The following is a 20,861-nucleotide window of genomic DNA, read 5'->3' on the forward strand; positions in this document are numbered from 1 at the left end:
ATGAACCCAGGAAAAAGTGCAAGTATTGCCAGGGAAGGGTCCTTTCAAGGAGGAACAAGGGAATAAGGGGTGATTGGAGACAGTGGCCAGTCCCTGAGAATCCAAAGTGTAGTGCAGTGTGCCTTGGCCCTAAGAATGGTTTGATCCACTCCAACATGCAAATCAAAGCTGAAGTGGAATAGGAATAGGACAGGGGTTGCATTGCATCAGCTTTCAGAAAACAGCTTGAGCTGGGCCTGAAGATGACAAAGTCCAGAACTATGGGTTTTTTTCCACCCTCTTTTAGTACTAGCCAGCTTTCAGAGGTCCAACTACCTAAAGAGGATAAGCCTCCAACCCTATGGGAAGCACCAACCCAAGGGAGACTGTCCATGGCTCACATAAGAGTATCTTGTCCAAATGACCTTTTCTTCACATCCTCCCTCTCTATTTTCTCCAGGAGCCTGAAGGGGGGAAAAAAAAAAAAAAAAAAAAGTGCAGCTTTCACAGCAAATTTGACAGTTTCCACTCAGGGACACATCTGTTGTTTTCCTGCCTTTGGGGCAAAGACAACCGTGATCTCAGGAGACAGCTCAGGCTCAGCCCTTCTGCTTCATTTAACACTGGAGTATTTTAAGCAAGTATTTGACTGCAAGAACTGTACCAGGTCTGAAGAGATGGCAAATCCTGGCTAGCTCACAGCCTCGAGGACGTATCCCAGACCATGACCTTGGGCTTCCTTTATTCTCCTCAGTGACCTGGTCTGTAGGGTTTGGGGCACCCTCCGCTTGCCCTAAGTCAGTGTGGAAGTAGGTCTGATGAATCACATCCCTAAATACCACTATTGAGCTCTTCATGGCTACAAAGCCATAGTAATGCCAATACTCTTTTTAGGACTGTCCAGAGCTTTTTGTCCCCGCTGTTCAAGAAGGAAACAGCATCTTGCTAACAAAGTCCTCCTTTAACAAATGTACCCGTTTTGCACTGTTGCAAGTTGTTCTCCAGCCTTAAAATTACTTTAACTCCATATGGAAAAAAAAAGGATTTCTAAGAGCATGATTCCCAATGGCAAAGGAAGACCCAAATCACATCTGTATTTCAACAAGAGATTTTATTGGTCCAGCAACTGCAAAATATACAAATTTCTGAAAGGCATACCCTGTTTTTAAGCTGGCACAGCTTTATATCAGGCAATTATTCCAGACGTATATACATGACAGTTAACGTACCACAAGTCAAAAATAAAATAAAAAAAAAAAATCCCCCCAAGTAACTAACCTTCTCTCCATCCTGGCTTTGCAGTACACATTAAATAAATAAACGGTGCTTTGCTATCAAAAAACAAAAAAAAAGACCATAAAAAAATAAATTCAAGTATCATAAAGGAAAACAAAATAAAGAGAAAGAAATCATTGGTGTGGTTCGACAAGTCCCCTCTCGTCACCAGCTCCTTGACTTGGGTTAACCAAAATCCGACAGGCAGCAAATTTCCTAGTGCTTTTCATGACCCCACAGCATGAGAGAACCTTTGCTGCGCGGAGACCAGTTTTGCCTGAAAACCCAACAAAATTCCCATTTTGCTTTCTTTTTTTCTCCTTTTTTTTTTAAAAGGACCTACCAAGGCTTAGATAATTCCCACAGAAATAAATGACTTTTTGTGTCATTACACCTTTTTTTGTTGGTGGCGGCAGCTTTTATATATATATATATATATATATATGTATATGCATATATATACACACACACACACCCAAATACATTGGGGGGGGGGGGGGGAAGCGTCTGCAGAATGACATGTTTACAGGATTGATTGTGGGGCAGCCGGACATCATGTGCTCTCGTTTGCCACCTTATCTTTTCATGGCAGAAGGAGAAAGATAAACTCCCCTGGAAATGGGCCAGGGAGACAAGGGACTTGCCCTCCCGAAACATAAACCAGTCTCAAATTTGGGGAGTAGGCAGGAGGGGACCAAAATCAGAAGAGCAAAAGTGTCAAACACACGCAGCACACCCAGAGGAGCCTGCCTTCAAGGCAGGTATTGAGAAAGGAGGGAAAGAATAAAAATAAATGTAAAGGAAAAAAAATATATATTATTTTTTTCATCTGTACAGGAGGCACTGCGGTTCCCCTTTGCTAAAAAGGGGGGGAAAAAAAGCCCTAAAAAAAGGGAAAAAAAAAAAAAAGAAAAAAAGCAGCAGCGTCCACAGACTTTTGCACAAAATGGTAGTGGTTAATTGGCATTTTTAACCCTTCATCTTGTGGCCTGGGATGGGCTGTTGAGAATGTGCCGGGAAAACCCCCTGGAAGCTGGTTATTGTGACAGCAAGTCCCTAAGCCAGCACCTGCCACCGCAACAGCTGCTTTGCCAACATCTCAGATTTGCAGCCCCAAAAAACAAGGCAGTGGCTAGGCTTCCCCAGCAAAAAAGGGCAAGTCTTGGGGGGAAAAAGAAAAAGCAAGAAAAGAAAAAATAAAATAGTTACACTCCTTTCACAAATAAAGTGCAAAAACCAAGCGCTTTCCAGGTGCACACATATCCGCAAACACGCACGTGCGTGTACACATATTAAATCAAAAAGAAAAAAAAAAGTCATGAATAAGTAAGTGTCTCTTGGCGTGGCTCTTTGTAGCCACATGTGAACTTCTGCACCTCAGCAAGACCTGTGGTCGCCTCTGAGAGACCTGCACATCTGCAGCACGCACCCAGTTCAGCCTATCTTATGGAGCTCCAAAGACCCCCTGAATTTCTAATTTTTTTTTTTTTTGGTTAAAACCAGCAGTTTTTGCTTTGAAGGATTTCATGAGACATCCTTCCTTGCAAGTCTCCCTCCTTGCATGCATTGTGCGTGCACTGTTGAGACCAGATGTGTGCGTGTGATGGGCTGCAGCAGAAAGGACCACAGCACAGTGCTTTGGGGGCCTTCTTAGAAAATAATAACAATAATAACATCAATAATAATAACAATAATAAAAAAGAAAATTAGAAACCCCTTTGTCCCCCCAACCCCATCTTTCTCGGCTAAGCCTGCCCTATTCATGTATATACAACTCTACGTGAGATGGATCAGTACCAATCATCTATACAAAAAAAAACATCAAAAGAAGAAAAAGGGAAAAAAAATGCCTACGCATGAAAATTAAGTCTGGAAACCTCCCTTGCATGAGAAGCACTTTACAGCTTGCTACAACAGCGCACTGGAGAGGAGAGCGGCGCCAAGCCCTGGCCTCAGGTGATGAATCCGCCTTCGGCCCTGGAGCATCCTCCTCCTCCTCCTCCTCCCGTCGCTCGGTGGCCCTGCTCGCTGGTGACCGAGTTTTGGGGGTGGAAGCAGCTGTGGCCAAGGAAGAGCAGGTTACAAGCAAGCTGCAGAAATGACGATGGGATGGGAGCCGGCGTCGCTGCTGGGCTCGGGACCGCATCACGACAGCTTCTGCGAGTTGTTCATGTTCTGCAAGGAGGACACAAGAGAGGTCGGGCTGAGCATCATGCAGGTGTCACATGGACCCCCAGATGCATCTTTCCATGTGTGTATAAAAAGAAAGACAGAAAGCCACAGCACAGGGCACTACAAAAGCATTGGCCATGGAGGGAGAGGACACCATCCACTGGAGGAGAAGAACGGAGAGTTTGGCCAAGGAGGTGTTGGGGACCTCCTTGGCTGGCTCCCTATGCACCAGCTGTGTTTAACTGAAGGGCAGGAACTCAGCACAACCCAAAACTCCTGAAAACTGGGCTAAAAATCAAGTCCCCTGGTATGCCAAAGAAGAGGTCACCATCCTTGACCATCTCCTTGGGACGCTCTTCGGTGCCCCCACTGCTGCATGGAAAACCCCCCTCTCCAAAAATGCCCACACCCCTCTGCAACTGGTTCCCACAGCATCAGGGCACCCAATCAGGACAAATGCATGGCAAAGCTGCAAGCCTCAAAACCCACAAAAAAAAAAGAAGAAGAAGAAGAAAAAAAGAAAAAAAAAAAAAGGCAGAGACAGCAAGCTAAAAAGCAAGCAGGCACAGAAAGCAGCAGTCAGAAGGGGATGCACCCACAATATGAGAAGACCAAGGAGTCACCATAACCAATCAAGACATCTCCGAATTTAACAAAGCTACAGGAAAGCAGGGGTGGAAAAGAGGCTAGGAATGCTTCTCTACACTATATATATGTATTTTTAAATTATCTAAATTGCCTCCTACAAGCAACAGGGATGGGCAGCTGGACCCACAAAACAGGCTACAAGACAGAGGGCTGAGCTGCTCCCTGTTATTTACAGAGACAGAGTCAGGATTAGGAAAGCCACATGCACCACAGCCATTTACCTTGGAAATATTAGTAAAGAGAAAACTTTGAGAAAGTGACAAACGGGTCGTCTTTAAGCATGGAAAGCAAAGGCAAGAAAAAGGGGGAGAGAAGGGAGGAGGAGAGACTGTGAATTGGATCGTGGTAAATAAATAACTAAATAAATGTGCTTTGGGTCGCAGACCAAGCACAAGGAAGAGGTCCCATCACAATAGCTAGTCCCACAGCCCAGCCAGGCTCAGCCACCAGCTCCCCACGGGCCTGAGCCCACAGCCAGGAGGCCTTTTGCATGTCCCCAAGCTCTGCAGGGTTTTGCTGACAAGCCAGTGCAGCACAACTACAACCCCCCAGGGCAGCTTTTGTGCTAACTGGAAGGGAAGGTCACTTCTGACTCCCTTTGGTTGGAGGGTTCTTCCTGGCTCCCTCTGAACCTGCCTCTAAATCCAGGGCTAGGTGGGTAGAGGCAAGGCCCCAAGAGTTGCATTTTAAGCTCGCTCCTCCAGGCCTACATCTGGGACATGGAGTCATCACAACCTGCTCCAGCAGCTCTTCTGCTGACCAACTGTAATGCAAATACCTCCCAAAGGCTGGAAACCTGGAGAAGGCTTTTAGTGACCCACCAAAACAGAGTGGGAGATGAAGAAACAGCACCTTCAAGGAACCCAAGAAAACTCAAAATTTCATCACAAGTTCTGGCACTTAAAAGCAGTACAGGGAGGACAGCAGGCATGCATGCCATGCTGAGCAACTCAACTTCTGCAGTTGCTTGTTAGCAGCAGGTTGCTCTTCCCCAGTGTATCTGTGAACAAAATCCAGTCTGATATTTCTAAGTTCTCTTTTCCCTACATGATTTACACCAAAAAGGGAAGAAATGTGAGGTTCATCAGCCGATACATGCAAGCAGGATCAAGTTATGGTCCAGCTGGTTAACAGAAGACCTTCCAGTCCTCTGCCCACAAGATGGAACAGGACAGACATGCATGTTGGCTGATGTAAACCAGTCTATGGAGGGCAAACCGACCCCCAGGCACTGTCTCATCCTCAGCTCAAACCCAGCAGACTGCTGACAAGCAGCCAGTGCCTATTAACTTTGCTCATAGTCTGTGATCAAATCAGAAAAAAAAAGCAGATCTCCTTGACCTTTGAGAAGACATTTGAGCATGTCAAGGGCTGCTACTATCTCAGCTTAATGATGTAGCATGAATAAAGTCAGAAGGCTCCAGATTTACTCATCTGTCCTGTTCCTATTCGCCCAAGGATTTAACAGCACTGATCCAACCTGCTTAAGCCTTGACCACTCCTAACTTGTGCATTAAATGCTCAAAGCTTCTTGCCTGCTAGGAAGACCTAGAGAGAAGGACAACATCCTTGTGTCCAGTCTGCCCAAGTGTAGGCAGACTGTTCCCCAAACCCAGTTTTGGGGAACCACAGATGCAAGGACTCAAGGTCAGTTCAACTCCAAAAATGCACTCTTGCTCTCATACAGGAAATAAAAGCCTGACAGGTGCTGAAATAAAAGCAAGGCATATCCAAATTCCACTCTTGCACACAGATGCATTAACTCAAAGTCCATGCCCCGGCCCAATTTCACAGCCACAACAAAATAACCAGTGGGATGGCAAGATATGGAAAGCAGGTGAGAGGGGGATAAGACTCAAAGAGGTACTTACAGGCATGCCTTCCCTAGAAAAGGCTGTGAAGAGACAGAGAGAATGGAAAGAGGCGTCAGTAACGCAGCATGAGAAAGGGCAATGGAGATTTGAGGTCTGCGTGGGACATCTGAGCAAAGAACACTTCCAAAACCTAAGCCAGTGGAGGGTTAGTTAGAAGACTCCACCAGCCCAAGTAGAGTACCCCAAAGCCAAGAAACCAACAAGCTGTTCCGTTTAGTGCTTGCCAGAATGGAAATGTTAATGCAAGACTGCCACCAAGCAGAGTGGACAATGCTCAATCAGATTAGAGAAGCTCTAAAGAGCACAGTATCCTTCTTAACCTGACCAGAAGCCTGGCGAAGGAGAGGGTAAGAAGACATCAGACAACACAAACACTTGAAGGGGCAGGTGAGACAGCAAGATCCAATAAGCAGCTAGTGGGAAGGGCAGCACCATGTAAATTGCTAAAGCTGCTCAGAAGACCTTTAGAGGTATCGTCCCAGCTTCTCAGCTAGGAAAGGGAAGAGTGTTTTGTTCCTGGAGAAATGGGCACCAATTAAAAGTTTGGGCCACATCTCTTCAAAAATGGTCAGGAGAGGAGAGGACACACAAGCAGATTCTGCAAGGAGCAGCTGGCTCCCAACAAGCTGCCTAGCAAACCCAGAGCCTGTTATTTGGCCCATTTGGCCTAATGGATAGCTGCCCACAGAAACTTCACCTGGGGCCATAGGAGGTGACAAGTGACTGTGCTTAGCGCTAGCAAAGAGAGCTGCTGCTCATTTTTTGCTTCATTTTGCCTAGTACCCCATGAAGGAGGAGACACCTCCATGCAAAGATGGGTCCTGGCCAGCTCCTTCTTGAGCAAAGTGCAAGAATATCGACTACTTTGCAATACCTAGGTCTGGGGCTGGAGAAGAGCCAGGGCAAAACCTTTGGTCCTGCCTGCTCCAGGGGAGAAATTCCCCCGAGACTGATACTCCAAAGGCCAGACAGGGATGCAGAGGCACCTTTCAAATTAAGGCAGTCAATTCAGCCCAGGGTTTTGGGACTATGCAACGCTTTCCAAACCCAAGAGAGGATCAACAGTGCCAATTCACTCGGTGCTCCTGAAGCCAGCCCAGTGGGAGGACAGCAGCCACGGGAGCCACTACGATTGATGCATCTCAGAAGCAGCAGCACAGATGGAGACAAAGTGAAAGCGGTTCCCCGGAAAGAGCGACAGGAGGAAGACGACAAACAATAAGTGACAAGAAAAAAAAAAAAAAAAAAAAAAAAAAAAAAAAAAAAAAAAGTTCAACTAACTTGTCCCGGCATCTGCGTGGACACTTCCTGAGGAACACAGCCTGGCAGGGTGGAAGAAACAGCCACATGCTCCTCAAAGCTGTTGATGCGAGGTTTTTTGGTGGGCTCTGGGCTTGCTAGAGGGGTAACGCTATTACGTCTCATGAGCGGGTTAGGTCCCTTCTTTGCTTCCTAAATTAGAGTGAGACAAAGAAAAAAAATAAATAAATAAAAAATAAAGAAAAGGGAAGAAGGCGACAGTTAAAGGGAAAAAAAAGCATTTTTCTATTTTTCTGGTTGTTTTCTCTTTAAAGCAGCCTCTACTTTTCCCCCACAATCACTGTCGACGTGCAAAGGGTAACTTGGATGCACTGAAAGGCTCTGAACAAAAAAAAGGAATGATGAGAAAGTTCAAGGATGCAGCGTGATTTCTCAAGAAGGGGAGGGGACAAAAAAGGCCCTGAACTCAGAATGAGATGGATTTTTTCCTCTCTTTATCCTCTGCTCACAAAAAAAGAAAAAAAATACATATTACTTAAAAAAGTAGTAATAGTAAAAGGCCATGACTTTGCATGACAGAGAGACTAGAGCAAGAGGTGCCCCTCAGTCTCCTCCTCAAGCTATTCCTTCTGACCCGGGGAGACATGTGAAAGCAAGAACAGGAGAGATGAGCCAGTCCAGGCTAGCAAGAAGGACTTGGGAAATAGGACAGAGCAGCCAGGGTTGGTACCACAAGCTCAAGCGATGGAGGAGCAGTGCCTTCAAAGCCAAGCGGAGGAACTAAAGCGCTTTGCACATGTCTAGCTCCATCCTAACCGCACCACGTGGGTCTCCTGACTCCCCGAGCTCTGTCAGGGAAGGAAGGAGCAGATGGCCAAAACAATAGGAGGAATGACTGGCTTCCTCCATGAGGAAGGAGAAGCAACTGAGATGCTACCACCCACTGAGGTAGGCAAGCAAAGAAAAGAAGTTGCCCCAAAATGGGGACAGGTCTGACCACCCACCACCCAAGTGGGCACACACCACTACCACACAAATGCCAGCAAGGGAACAGCATTTTGTCGCTGCTGCATCTCAACCTGAGGGACACCAGCCCTGCCAATGCAGCCCCCAGAGCCACATGTCTTTCCTCAGCTCCCAGCACTCTTCCTACAGTTCCATGTTGTTGGTGACCTCTCAGCCCAATCACCATGGAGATGTCCCCTGCTCTGGCCCTCAGAGCTTGTGGCAATCATGCCCAGAGTATGGACTCTACATTACTGAGGGTCTTGTCCCCTTCCTCGGCGCCATGCAAGCATGAGGGGTCTCCTTCCAACACCACCCTTCAGCCTGCAGGTTGGCACTGAGGGAACCACGCAAAAGCATGGTTGAGAGAGGAGGATGATAATAATAATAATAAAAAATAATAATAATAATAATGGGACAAATACTTTAGTGGGATGCTGGTCCTGGACACTGCTAGTCTGCTGGAAGACCTCAGAGAAGTCACCTTCTCTATCCATGGCTCCAAGCCCACTTGAAAGAGTGGATGACTGAACAGACCTTTGACTGTCGAGTCAAAAACCTTTCCATGGGACACGGGTCAGCTTTAATTTGAACAACACACCTGGAAGGCACATGCATCCATCCTTTTTCCCCATAAAATACTTTATCAGCTCCATCTTTCTGGGATGAAACCCCATCTGATGCTCCAGTTCTCTAGTGGCACTTCTGATCCTCTAGCTAAGCAGTTCTCCTCCACAGCCACTCCCAAGGAGTCCTCACTGCCATGTGACCATAGGGGGAAAAAGGCTGACCAAGGCATGTGGTTGAGGAAGAGCAACACTCACCTCTGACCGTTCTCTGTGGGTGTTCACAGCTTCAACATTCAGAGAGATGGACTCTACCCGGCATCCTGAGAAAGGGAGCACATGGAGACAGAACAAGCATTAGCAATTCCACTGTCATCAGACGCCATGAGATGCTCAAACCCAGACACCTGCCAATCTCCCAGAGACAGCTTAGATTCAGATATGAGGGACAAGACAAGTACCACAACATGACAAGGAGAAATGCCCACTTACCATAAGCTACTGGGGTCAGCTTCAGCACTGTGTGAAGGGGGCATTTCAGGTAGGGCATTTCATCTGCAGAAAGACCAAAGCAGGTAGGTTATCCCATCCTTCCTCCAACAGGAGGCTCAGACCCCTTCCTTTTCAGCATCTATAGCTCCTCCATGTCAAGAAGAGATGCATGCTCCAGGCCCTGTACAGGCATGCACACAGAGCATCCTCAAGACCTGTCCCCTACCCACCAATGGGACCATCCTCCTGCCTGGGTAAAGGGAGCTCACCTGCACTCTTGTCAAGGAAGTAAGCCAGGAGACAGCGCATGACAGCCTGGTGACAGACCACAAGGACATTCTCTTGTCTCTCCAGCTCCATGATGACTGGCTCTAGTCGCTGCACTAGATCTTGGTAGGACTGAGAAAAAAAAAAAAGATAGGAATATAAAAAAAAAAAAAAATCAGGAAATTGAAGTGCTTACAGGAAATAATAGTTATTGTCCTGAAAATCTATCAATTTCATCCTTCTGACTACATTAAGCCAATGTAGTTACTGCTAAAAATGAACAAAATTCAGAGCCTTGATTTTGGGCCACTCTGGTATATAACTATTTCTTCAGTTGTAGCAGAAATAAGCCATTCATGTCTATGCCACTGAAGAGTCTCTTAAGGCAGGTAACTGTACCAAGGCTTCAGACATAAAAACCATAGATGCCCAAAGTCAGTGTCAGTCTTCCCTAGACTTTCTCCTGTTTAGAACACTGCCTCTAGGACGTCTCCAAACATTATTTTTCCCTGAATAGCTATACAGCTTTTAATTCAGTGATAAAAGCCCAAACACACAACCTAGGGTATCATTCAGAACTGCCAATTAACACCTCACTAATTCACATCGCAAAGCACACTATATTTCTCATGTCAGGAACAAATGGAAATATCTCAATCAACCTTCAGCAAATGACAAAGAGCAGGGCTAAAAATCACTCCTCTGGAATGAAAGAAAACAAAATCGGGGGCAACACAGCAATTTCAGTGCACTAGAAACCTCCAGGGGACCCTTCCAACTGATTTTTTTATGAAGTCCATGGGCCGTCCTGTTAAGTGGTGCATTTCTTAATGATATCTTCCCCTTCCATTATCTCATATGAGCTCAAAACAAAAGACAAAGGGGAGTCTTGATCTTTCTTAACTCTAATTTCTCAGAGCACCTCTTTCTCTACCACCCATCATCTAGATATAGGGGACAGGGTGAAAACAAGAAGGCCATATTTTAAGTTAAAGTCACACTTCCAAATGTTTCCTTGCAGACCTACCTCTCCAGAAGGATAACGGTAGTAGTATTTATCCTGATCACGTAAAACAAATTCCTCTGGATGCTGCTCCTTGATTTCTTCGTACGTCATTTCTTCACAAACACCCTGCCAGGACAGAACATCTTTGAGGTTACTGACCACGTTCAGATCAACTGCTGCTGAGCCACCCAGCATTCAACCCTTCTCCAATGCAAACTGCCTTTAACCCTCTCAGTGTTCAGCAATAGAGCAGTGCTAAGCAGAAATCATTATAGCCAAAATCTTAGAGTATCTGCATATGACAGAGCTACAACCAGAAGCCAAATTGCAGGTACTGGAGAAGGAAATATTCCCTTCCCCTTTCCCTTCTCCTTGCAGATGGAGGAATTTAGGCAAAAATAAAGTGCTCTCACTCACTCCGCCAAACCCCAAATTGCAAGATATCTATTCCTAATGAAATCAAAGGTGCTTACAGCATCTATTTCATTGAGTGCCTTCCACTGCTCATAGGGCAGTTGGAGAGCTTCTGCTGTCTGTATTGTCCTCTTTAGCTGGCTGGTCCAGACTTTGAGGTCCTTTAGGTTCTGTTCTTCAACAAACTTGTTCAGTGCCAATGCAAACTGTGGGATACAAAGAAGAGGTTGATTCTCAATCCACAACTTCCCACTGGGCCTTCCTCCCTCCATCCCAGCAAGTGATCCCTCCACTGGTTTCCTCTCCAAGACCTCTATACTTTCCAAATGTATTGGCCTCATGCTGCAAGGTGCATTGCAGCCTCACGCAAATGGATCATCAAGGGCCACACACTTTCTCACTATCACCTGTCATCTGGGCTTAACATGTCCACACTATGCTATGATGGGCTGAGTTCAGGAAAAACTTGAGTTGATTGGGTCAGGGGTATGTATATTCCTTGGTTTTGGAGCAAGTCCTGCTGCTGCATTTCCCAGAACCAGTGGGAGGCACAGTTGTTCCAGCAGTACTGGAGCAACACCTGGTTAAACAAGTTGGCATACTACAGACTGATGAGAAGGTGATATTTCAACAAAAGATGCTGCTTGCATGAGCCTAGCTTACTGAGGGGGATGTCAAGTGAGGGCTGAGTGTCCATGAAAGTTGTGATGAGGCCCTGGTCAGTCAGTCAAAAAAAAAAATACAGATCCTCATAGCAGCAAAGAGTTTAAGGAGTGATCACCAGAGTAAGAGATTAGAGAGGATGGCAGAGATCAGTTAATACAACGTGAATGGCTGGAAAGTCTCAATCTGAGGCCAGGCTCAAGCCCAAATTTGGCCAGTCCTGCAGACAACCTTCTGAAAACCCCAGATGTCAAAGATACCCTTAGCCCAAAGCACATCATCTCCTACAATCAAATCTCTCCTAGAACCCACAGGGAGCTAGTCCCTTTCTCCTTACCTTTTTACCCCTGTTGGAGAGCCCCGAGTCACCTCCAATCTTCCCCTTGAGGTTGAACTCGCTTTCACCGTGCCGACATAGATAAATGGTGCGAGGCTGGACATGGATGTTCATTAGGTAGTAAACGATCCTGCTCTGGATATGATCCTGAACCCTGTTGACCAGGAACCGCCGGCCAACATCGATGACTTTGATGAGAGAAAGTTCCCTAGGGAAAGGGCAGCAAGAGTTAGGGAGATGTGAAAGGAGAAAAATAGAAAGGAGGAAACACCTTTCTTAGGAAATGGTCTTGTGAGACTTCAATCAATATCACAACGATATCAAAGGATTTCCTGCAGACTATTTTAAATGGGAAGCCAAGAGGCAATGGCAATTCACAGAGGGCTAAGTAACACCACTGCAATTGCCACTTCTTCTTGCAGCAGTAAAGAGGATGAAAAAAGACTGGTAGGAAGGTACTTTGAAAGAGGGATGAGGCAGCATCTCCTGAGAAGGACCAGGATCAACTGCACAGGCAAACAAGTCAAAACCATCATTTCTGGGCCCAGAAGACCCTGGGAAGATTTGGACACCTGGCTCCTGGATATAGGGCTAGCGAAAACTGCATATAGTGTTCTCAAGTTCTGGAGAAAGAAGCCTGAGTTTACAGTGAGATTTGGCTCAGACGTTACTCTAACATAGTCACGTACTTAAATAGGAAGTGAAATGTAGCTCCATACTTCACCGCTGCTTCCTTGAGACAAACGGGCCTTAAAGCCAGCCTGTTTGGAAGTCAGCAAAGTTTCTTACCGATCATAGTCATCCGGGTCAAGTGGCTGGTAGCTGGCCTGGTAACAATTGATTCTCTTCATAAAGTCCTCCATGGCATCGGTCGAATTACAGTCCCGGTAATCTGGGCTGGACAACTTCACTTCCTGCAGTGAGGGAGAAAACACACCAAAAGGAGACGTTAGGAAGACTTCCAAAATGCCCTGTCTGCGGCTTGCAACAATCCTGCTATGCAAATATCAGGTTTCAAAGCTGGGCCAAGTTGCAGCTACCTGCTAAGCCTCTTTACATCACTTGTAGTGAGATGGATAAGGAAACACAAAGCTAAGCACAAGATGAGCGAATCTCTTGCAAGTCACTGCAACCTGGCTGTATCTCAGTTTCCCGTCTGAAGTAGCAGGAACAACTGTATTTGATCTCTTTCTGTTGAGTATTTGCTTTAAAGCTAACTATACTAGAAACGAGCAACAAGAATCTCCAGAATCCGGGAAAAGCTCTGCCTCAACTACTTCAACAGGTTGTTTTTGCTCGAGATTTGGGGTGGAGCAGCAGCATTACACATTAGTAACTTCATAAGCAATCCAAATGCCAGTGGAATAACACAACCAAGTGATGTGGGCAGCACTGCCCCAGGCCTACAAGGGTATTTTCTGCACTGTTCCCAGCACTAAAAACATCCTTTGATTGCAGCACCCTGGGAAGCAGAAGCCTACACACAGCTAGTAGTTCATTCTCTCTCCCTTCAAGCACTAGTCTCTCTCAAAGAAATGGATTAAACCCTGCGAAAATCCAGCTGCAGATCATTTCAGAGAAAGCAGAGGAAAGATATATCAAAACTGAGCAACTCTCAAAGTTCAGACATGCAGCTGGAGATAAGGCTAGATCACAAAGCCCAATGGAGAAAATGACTTTCATTAAGGTCAGTTACAACTAAACAGAACAACCAGATTCTATCTGCCCTAGCCAAGTCTACCAGGCAAAGTGTCTTTGCTGATGATAGGAGATCAGAGATCCAGCATCTCCCAAAGGGGTCTGCAAAGTGATGTTTTATGTTGGTTTCCCTGCCAAATTTTTAGCTAGTGGCAAGAAACCTCAAAGACTGGCTGCTGTTCTTCTCCAGGCAGACCCCAAATAATTTTCAAACACCATGTGGCTGAAGACACTAAGACTGACCGTTCCCCAATGGGACTTAAACCCCCTAACCACACTTGTTGCTTCAAAAAATCATGACTTTCTGTTTTCTAAAGTCAACGGCATGCATTTCTTTCCTTGATGCTAAGCTATATGTCTAAGCTATAGATGAGCTCTTTTTTTCATTGCAGATGAAGTAAATCATAAGATAAAAGCCTCCTCAATAATGTTCAATAATGTTTCCACACTTACCATGACATTGGTAGCTACTACAGTGGGATCATTGCAGACGGACTCAATGAAGAAAACCTACAAAGCAAAGCAAAACCCACCTGAAGACCAGAAATAAGGTTTTCAGCATTCAGGCAGCTCCTCACTCAAACCAGCCACCCACAGAGCTCTCCCACTATTCCCCACCATCCAACTCCTTTCCCTTTCCTTCTCCGAGGGTTTAGGTCTTGAATGAGGGAAGTATTTTACATCTGTGCCCAAGCCAACAGGGAAACAGAACTCCCTCTTGCACAGGAGCATCGTGAGGACATTATGGTACTGCGAAGAGAGGGCACCAATACGCTAGTGGGGACTCTGCAACATTGGTGGCAGCCTGCTGGTACCAACCTTGAATCCATTTTCTTTGGCAAAATTCAAGATCATCCCACGCCTTTCCCGTGTTGTATTGGTGGCATCAAAAACCTTTAGAAACACATATATTTGGGTTAGCGCTAAGAATGCCAGGTTTTCCCCCCAAATCCCTCCTCAATCTAAATCTAGGTGGATCGGCAGGTGTTTTACAAGATCTGAGCTCACAGTTTTCTCCCTCAATAACAGCAGCAAGAAAGTCATGAAAACTGTATCTCCTTGGGAACCCCACCTTTCCGTTCAGTCCAGCTCAACCGGGCCAGCGAACTCAGAAGCTACTGGGGGAAACCAGCAGGCAAATGTGAGGGCCTGAGAGCACATGCCTGTGAAATGCAGCCCAAGAATACAGAGGGAGAAGCAGAGACACTAAAATAGTCCCTGAGAAACAGATGGGAGGCACCAGATCGTTTGCCTATTAAAGCTGGGCTTCAGAAGGAAGAAATATTTTGACATACATGGGCATATGGAGCAAGAAAAGTGGATGGGAAACAAGAAATTGTTTTTCAGTTCACAAAAGATTCACAGCTTGTTTTGGGTTTTAAAACAAAATGCACCTGTGACATTAACAGTGTGAAATGCAGTGCAAAAAGCCCAGGCAAGTGCCCAGGGAACCCCTTTTCCTCCTGGCAGCGTAGCTGGAGGTAGCACAAACTGTGCGGGAACCAAGAATCTCTTCAAAGCACAGCAAAGCACTCCTCCAAACTCACCGCAATCTGGCCAGCCTCCTCTGTCAGGTACAGCTTGACATCCCGTAAGGCAGCAAGGGCGCATTGCCTGCAAGAAAAGGTGACGTCTGCGTGATGTTCCCCATACCCTCCAAGATGCTCGTGGCCACCAGCACGCAGAGAGGCAAGGAGATCTCAGCCCCAGCCTTTACATCCAGTACATCTTTGGGGAAAAGCCGCTGCCGGCCCTGGGCTTTACCACCTGATCAGTCCCCAGGTCCCCACATTTACCTCCTGACTTTCATGGCCTCCTCGTTGTCAGGGCGGAAGAAGTCGTAGGAGCTGTAGTGCTTCACTGCCTCACGGCGATACTCTCCCACGTTGAAAACTGCACGGAAAAAGCAGAGAATGTCAAAGCCAAGACCTTGGTCAGACATTTCCCATCATGGGCGAGAGGCAACCAGGAGTCCCCCACTTGTCTTGGCCCGTATGGGAAATGTCAACCCTGCAAGCCACAGCCCAGGGCAATGCCTTGGCGAGGCGTTCATAGCCCAGGCATGGAGGTCTGAACATCACAATTTTCAGCCACAACATCTCCCGTGGATGAAGCTTTCCAACCACACACCAAGAAAAGACATTCTTGGAGAGAAAGCCCAGCCTTTGGTTTCCATGTGAAAAAGAAATACCTGCTGCAGCAGAAGGGACATGAGGACATAGACACCTGGTCAGCATGAGCTTTGCAAAACTGCCCCCATGGCTGCTCTACCCCAAAGGCCTCACCTTTCGTGGGGACACCGATCCAGTTGAGGTAGCGAGTAAGCTTCTTGGAGATGTAGGTCTTCCCACGGGCTGGAAGGCCAACCATCACTATCACGGTGGGCGAGTTGGCAAGCTGCGGCCCACAGGCTACGAGAAAGAGCAGAAAACAACACAAATAGCCACTAATCCACCAACTCATTTGGCATCAATCCTGCAAAGCACTTGCTGCTGATCCAAGTGGGAAGGCTGAGGGAAAAACAAGTGCTCCTCATATGCACATACACGAGCAGGATAACCAAACAGGTGAACCCACCAACTCATTTTTACTATGGTATTTGCTGAATGGACGTGTCGCAGCAGGGATGGATGACAACCAGGTCTATGGCCACTTAGTATTGAGGCACTAAGCCACAATGACCAAAATGTACCCTAGAGCCACCTAGACCAGGTGTGGAAGTCACAGCCTGGAAGCTAAGCCAAGAGAGGGGCCCCTGATAGCTGAAACATGAGCAAGAACTCAACTCTCCATGAAGAACCACTGCGCCTCAGTTTTCCCACCTGCAAAAATCAAGGTAAATGCAACATCTTCTGCAACATCTTCTTCATACAATTTAGCTGATTTCATTAAAAAAAAAAAAAAAGACCCGCACTGCTCTGCAAAATTGAGAACTTAACCCTCAGAGAACAAGTTCCAGAACCTTTGCTAGCTTTTAAGCTAATGCATAAGCAAATGCAACCGACCGCTTTTCTGAAGACATACAGGTTCATAACACTATGAGTGAGCCGCAGAATCAAGAACATTTAAAAGCAGATATGTACAAGCAATTTATCTCTAATTTTGCCTAAAACTGCTTTAAGCTTCTCCCTCCCCACCTCTGAGTTAAAGACGATTCTATATCAAAGAGCTGTGATAGAAAAAAATATATATATATGTACACACACACATATATATACATGAATCTGAATATATGAATCTGAATATATGAATCTGAATATATGAATCTGAATATATGAATCTGAATATATGAATCTGAATATATGAATCTGAATATATAGATATATATGTATATATCTCTTCAGAGCCATCAGTGCAATGATGGCATGGCAAGTTAAAAAGAAACTCCACTCTTATGTGACCCAAATGCACAGCCAAAAAGCAAACAAAATTGTTTCCAGGTTGCCCAGGCAAATCGCTGCTATCCCTAAAAAATCCTTTAGGAAACCAATTCTGTCCTTCAGTTCAAAGGAAACTGCCAAATGGAGCATTCCGGGAATTTTCCTACCCCGTTTCCCTGCCCGGTTCCCGAGATATTCTCAGCACCGGAGCCAGGACTGTCACGTTGCTGGGAAGCGGGCGCAAAGCCAAGTGCTTTAGATGTGACAGATCTTAATGACATCTGACGGCATTTAGATTGGAGAGCCACCCTCCATGCCGCCTGGTACCACGTGCGGGGAATCCTTCCTGGGAGCTTCTCATGTGGACAGTGCTCCAGCCAGCCCCAAGACCCCCAAAACGGCTACGGAAGGAGCAGAGGGCACGGGGACTTTGCAAAGCACAAGGAGTACAAGGAATTTCCCTCTCCTCCTAAGGAGAAATGCGAGCAGCAACTAAAAAGCCAAACTCGGGCCATAGTTAAGGGAGTTAAGGCAATGAGGTCCACGAGAAAAAGCCACTCGTCAGCTGCTCGGCTCAGCGGGCAAGAGACGAGAAAACGAATGAATGAAGTTTCATTGGTTTTTCTTTTGCATTAAATATTCTGCATTCCTCAAAAAAGTCCTCAAAAGTCTCAGTCCAAAAAAAAAAGCCCGTTCTCAGTGGCAGCTGCCACTGATTTTGGGGACAAGCCTCTATTCTGCGTGCCAGGATGCCAAGGGGTTTGCAACACCTCCAGAGAGGAAACTCTCGCCCTCCTTGCATAGGGCGGACCGCTGCTCCCATCCTCAACCAAGACCAGCTACCAGCCTTTTTTTTTGCACCACAGGACCATTAATTAAGGAGGAGAAAAAAAAAAAAAAAGAAAGAAAAAAAAGGAGGAATAGCTGCACAGAGGAGAAAAACTCCTGTTCCTTGCTGAGGAGTGTCGGAGCAGGGAAGGGCTCCTGGGCAGGATGGGTCACCCGCACCCAAAACCGCGTCCTCCTGCTTCCCGCCTCCTGCAAACTTTGCAGCAGAGATGAAACAGGAGCCGGCACTCAGCTCCGAGCACTTCACAAAGCCCCAATTCATCCCATCCTTTGGGAGGGAGTCCAGGATTTCAAAGCACATTCATTCCCTGTCACTGACATCTGTCTGCATAGGGCAAGGTCAGGGAAGATGCTCCAAAGATGTGGCCAGGAGCAGCTCATCGCTCCTAGCTGCTGAAAGATGTGCACGCTGCTCTGGATCTGCGCCATGGCAGGGGAAAAAAAGAGCAAGAAGTTTGCCTCTAAAAAAGCCAAGTTAGGTAAAATACGCACTTCCTTACTCATTGTTTTTACCATTCACTTGAAGGATGCATTAGGATGCGTCCGGCAATAATCTTAAGTCTTTCCCTAGCCGATTTGGAGGTCAGGAAGCAGCCGGAATGTTTCCCCTGGCATCATCCCCCACCACGGCGCCAGCCCCCTCCCCTCGTCCCGGTGAAGGGCTCTGCCCATAAAGCCGGCGCCGGCAGCAACTCGACTTCGCGGCCCCTACGTGAGCGACGTGCAGCCCGGCGGGAATTCAATGGACCGCTCACTAGAAGCCTGGACGACGGCATCCGATGGCACCCGGCTCAAGGCTCCGCATGGCATCCCCGGCGTGTGCTGGCTGTCACCGCGGTGCCACCGTGACGCCTCGTGCCCAATAGTTAAGATCAGCTCCCAGAAACCCTCCTGTTCCCAACTTTGCAGACCTGAAAATGTTGATGGCGCGAAGACGCTGGATGGCCATAAATGAGGCCCCACGCAACTCGTTCCACCCCGTGGGAATTAATTAGGAGCCACGCGAGGGTATTAACCACCCCCCAGGGCTCCATAGGTTAAGACATGATAGTCTCGGTTGCAAGGGAGATTTCTCCCCTAAATAATCCCGTGGTCAAGAACCACGCGGATAAAGTAGCTAAAAAACAGCGGAAAGGGCTGCGCTCGTGAGGGTTTCCTTCCAAAGCTAGGCAGTGTGGTCCTCGGGGGAAAAAATAAATAAATAAGTAAAAAAATTGGATCAAACGGATACAGCTGCAAAGCATTAGGCCAGCTCCGCCAGCCAGGAGACACGGTACCCTGCTGAAAGCAAAGCCCTAGGGCAGCCCAGATGTTCAGCCCTTTCCCAGGCATCTTGTGCCGCGCATCCGAGGGGGGATGAGCACACAGATCTGGCTGCCCATGTCACCCACGGCCATGGGGTGACAACCACGGTACATCTTGCACGCTGGCAGCTTAACGGGGCCAACAGCCAGGATTTATTTTTTTAATTATTATTTTTAAATTTCACCCCTCAAGGTGGAAACTTTTCCCGCTCAGAGAAACAAAAGTCCAAAATGACTTTAAAAACACAGTTGCCTGTTAAATAAGAGCATTGGAAAGAGTGATTCAAACTGCCCAAGCAGCTTCCATCCATTTCCATATGGCAAAAGGCCATCTTCCCTATGCTTCACCCACCAAAAAATCTGCACGGAATCCTGCGATGCTTTACAGAGAGAACAGTCTGGAGCTGCACCACTGGCAGGCTGTCAGTTTGGGCACTGGGCAAGTTAAAAGCACCAGCTCATTCACAATTTGTATTTCACTAACACCTGGATAACCCAAGCACTCGCCTCTACTTATTTTTAAGCACAGAGGTTTACAAGACCAGGATGCTGCCTACATTTTATTTTTTTTGCACTGTCTGTCTCCCTTCCACCTGCTTCCCACCCCATTCCAAGCACGGCATGGCTGGGGACAGCAGTTTGGCAGGAGATTTTGGTGATGCCTCAAGCTGGCCCGCTCCCAAAGTCCCTGGAAAGCTACGGTCACCTCAGTAAATCCCAGCTCGAGTCATCACCCGGGGCCAAGGTGAACAAGCTGCCTCATGCTCCTTTAATCCCGGATGCACGAGGGTGGGCTGGAAAAGCAGCGGCGGGGGAGGAATTGAGGTCAGACCCCATCTCTGCAGCTCGGCATCCTCTGGTCCAGCCAGGGATGGAGGCAGGTGGGCGGTATCTGCAGAGCCAGGCGCCTTCCACGGCGCTCCCGGGGCCGGCTGCGAGGATGCTGGAGCGAGGGGGGGACAAAAAGCTACTGATGCAAACCCATTATTTTTCCACGGGGGAAAATTAACAATAATAATAGTAATAATAACGGAAGTGAAGAAGCAGCCCCCCCGCCACTCCCCAGACAGGACGGGGCACCACAGGACCCCCCGTTTATCCCCTACTCACAGCGCCGGGGCAGGGCTGGCCGGTTGTCATTGGGCAGCCAGATCTTCTGGATGCGGCTCTGCGTCAACTCCATGGGCATTTTTAAAACAAAGCTCTTTTTGCGCTGCGAGGCCACCTTGCTGCCTTTGTACGGTGCGGAGGGGATGGAGGAGGAGGGGAAAAAAAAAAAGGAGAGGAGACTGTGGAAGGAGGAAAAAAATATATATAATAATAAAATAAAAAGGAGGAGAAGAAAAAAATAAAGATGCTTTTCCGCTGCAGTCGCTGCAGCAGGAGACGCCTCGCCCGGCGCTTTCCTTGCGCGGCTCGCTGGGCACAAAGCCGGCAGGAGGGGGAAATAAATCAAGAAAGTGTCGCCGCTAAGTCCCGGGGCGGGGGGGAAAAAAAAGAAGGACGAGAAGAAGAAGGCGGAAGGCGAGCTGCGCCGCTAATATGCGGATGAAGATGAAGAAAAAAAAAAATAATATTTTTAAAAAGGGGGTAAGAATGGGGCTTGCAGGAGGCCGGCGCCGCCGCTCGCTGCCTCGCAATGCGCCGGCACCCGGCGCGGCCGCCCTATTTC

At 47.2% G+C, this 20,861-nt stretch overlaps 1 protein-coding gene across 6 annotated transcripts; it reads right to left on the bottom strand.

Annotated features, from left to right (window-relative positions):
- Positions 1 to 1,865: 1,865 nt before the first annotated feature.
- On the bottom strand, positions 1,866 to 20,462 carry PFKFB3 (6-phosphofructo-2-kinase/fructose-2,6-biphosphatase 3). 6 transcript variants are annotated; one of them, XM_026052442.1, is made up of 17 exons: positions 20,300 to 20,462; positions 15,942 to 16,067; positions 15,453 to 15,549; positions 15,204 to 15,270; positions 14,476 to 14,550; positions 14,110 to 14,166; positions 12,748 to 12,872; positions 11,959 to 12,166; positions 11,018 to 11,164; positions 10,566 to 10,670; positions 9,541 to 9,670; positions 9,272 to 9,334; positions 9,038 to 9,102; positions 7,230 to 7,400; positions 5,946 to 5,968; positions 4,296 to 4,346; positions 1,866 to 3,429 (listed from the first exon to the last, which is right to left on the bottom strand). In XM_026052442.1, exons 1-17 carry the CDS (start codon positions 20,376 to 20,378, stop codon positions 3,423 to 3,425), a joined length of 1,596 nt encoding a protein of 531 aa, XP_025908227.1. In that variant the 5' UTR covers positions 20,379 to 20,462; the 3' UTR covers positions 1,866 to 3,422. The 6 variants fall into 6 exon arrangements, with proteins under 6 accessions (XP_025908227.1, XP_025908230.1, XP_025908229.1 ...); XM_026052445.1 differs by lacking the exon at positions 7,230 to 7,400; XM_026052444.1 differs by lacking the exon at positions 4,296 to 4,346.
- Positions 20,463 to 20,861: the final 399 nt, after the last annotated feature.

The sequence above is a fragment of the Nothoprocta perdicaria genome, unplaced genomic scaffold (genome assembly GCF_003342845.1).
Source record: "Nothoprocta perdicaria isolate Ctin4 unplaced genomic scaffold, notPer1 scaffold_89, whole genome shotgun sequence".
NCBI classification, from domain to species: Eukaryota; Metazoa; Chordata; class Aves; order Tinamiformes; family Tinamidae; genus Nothoprocta; species Nothoprocta perdicaria.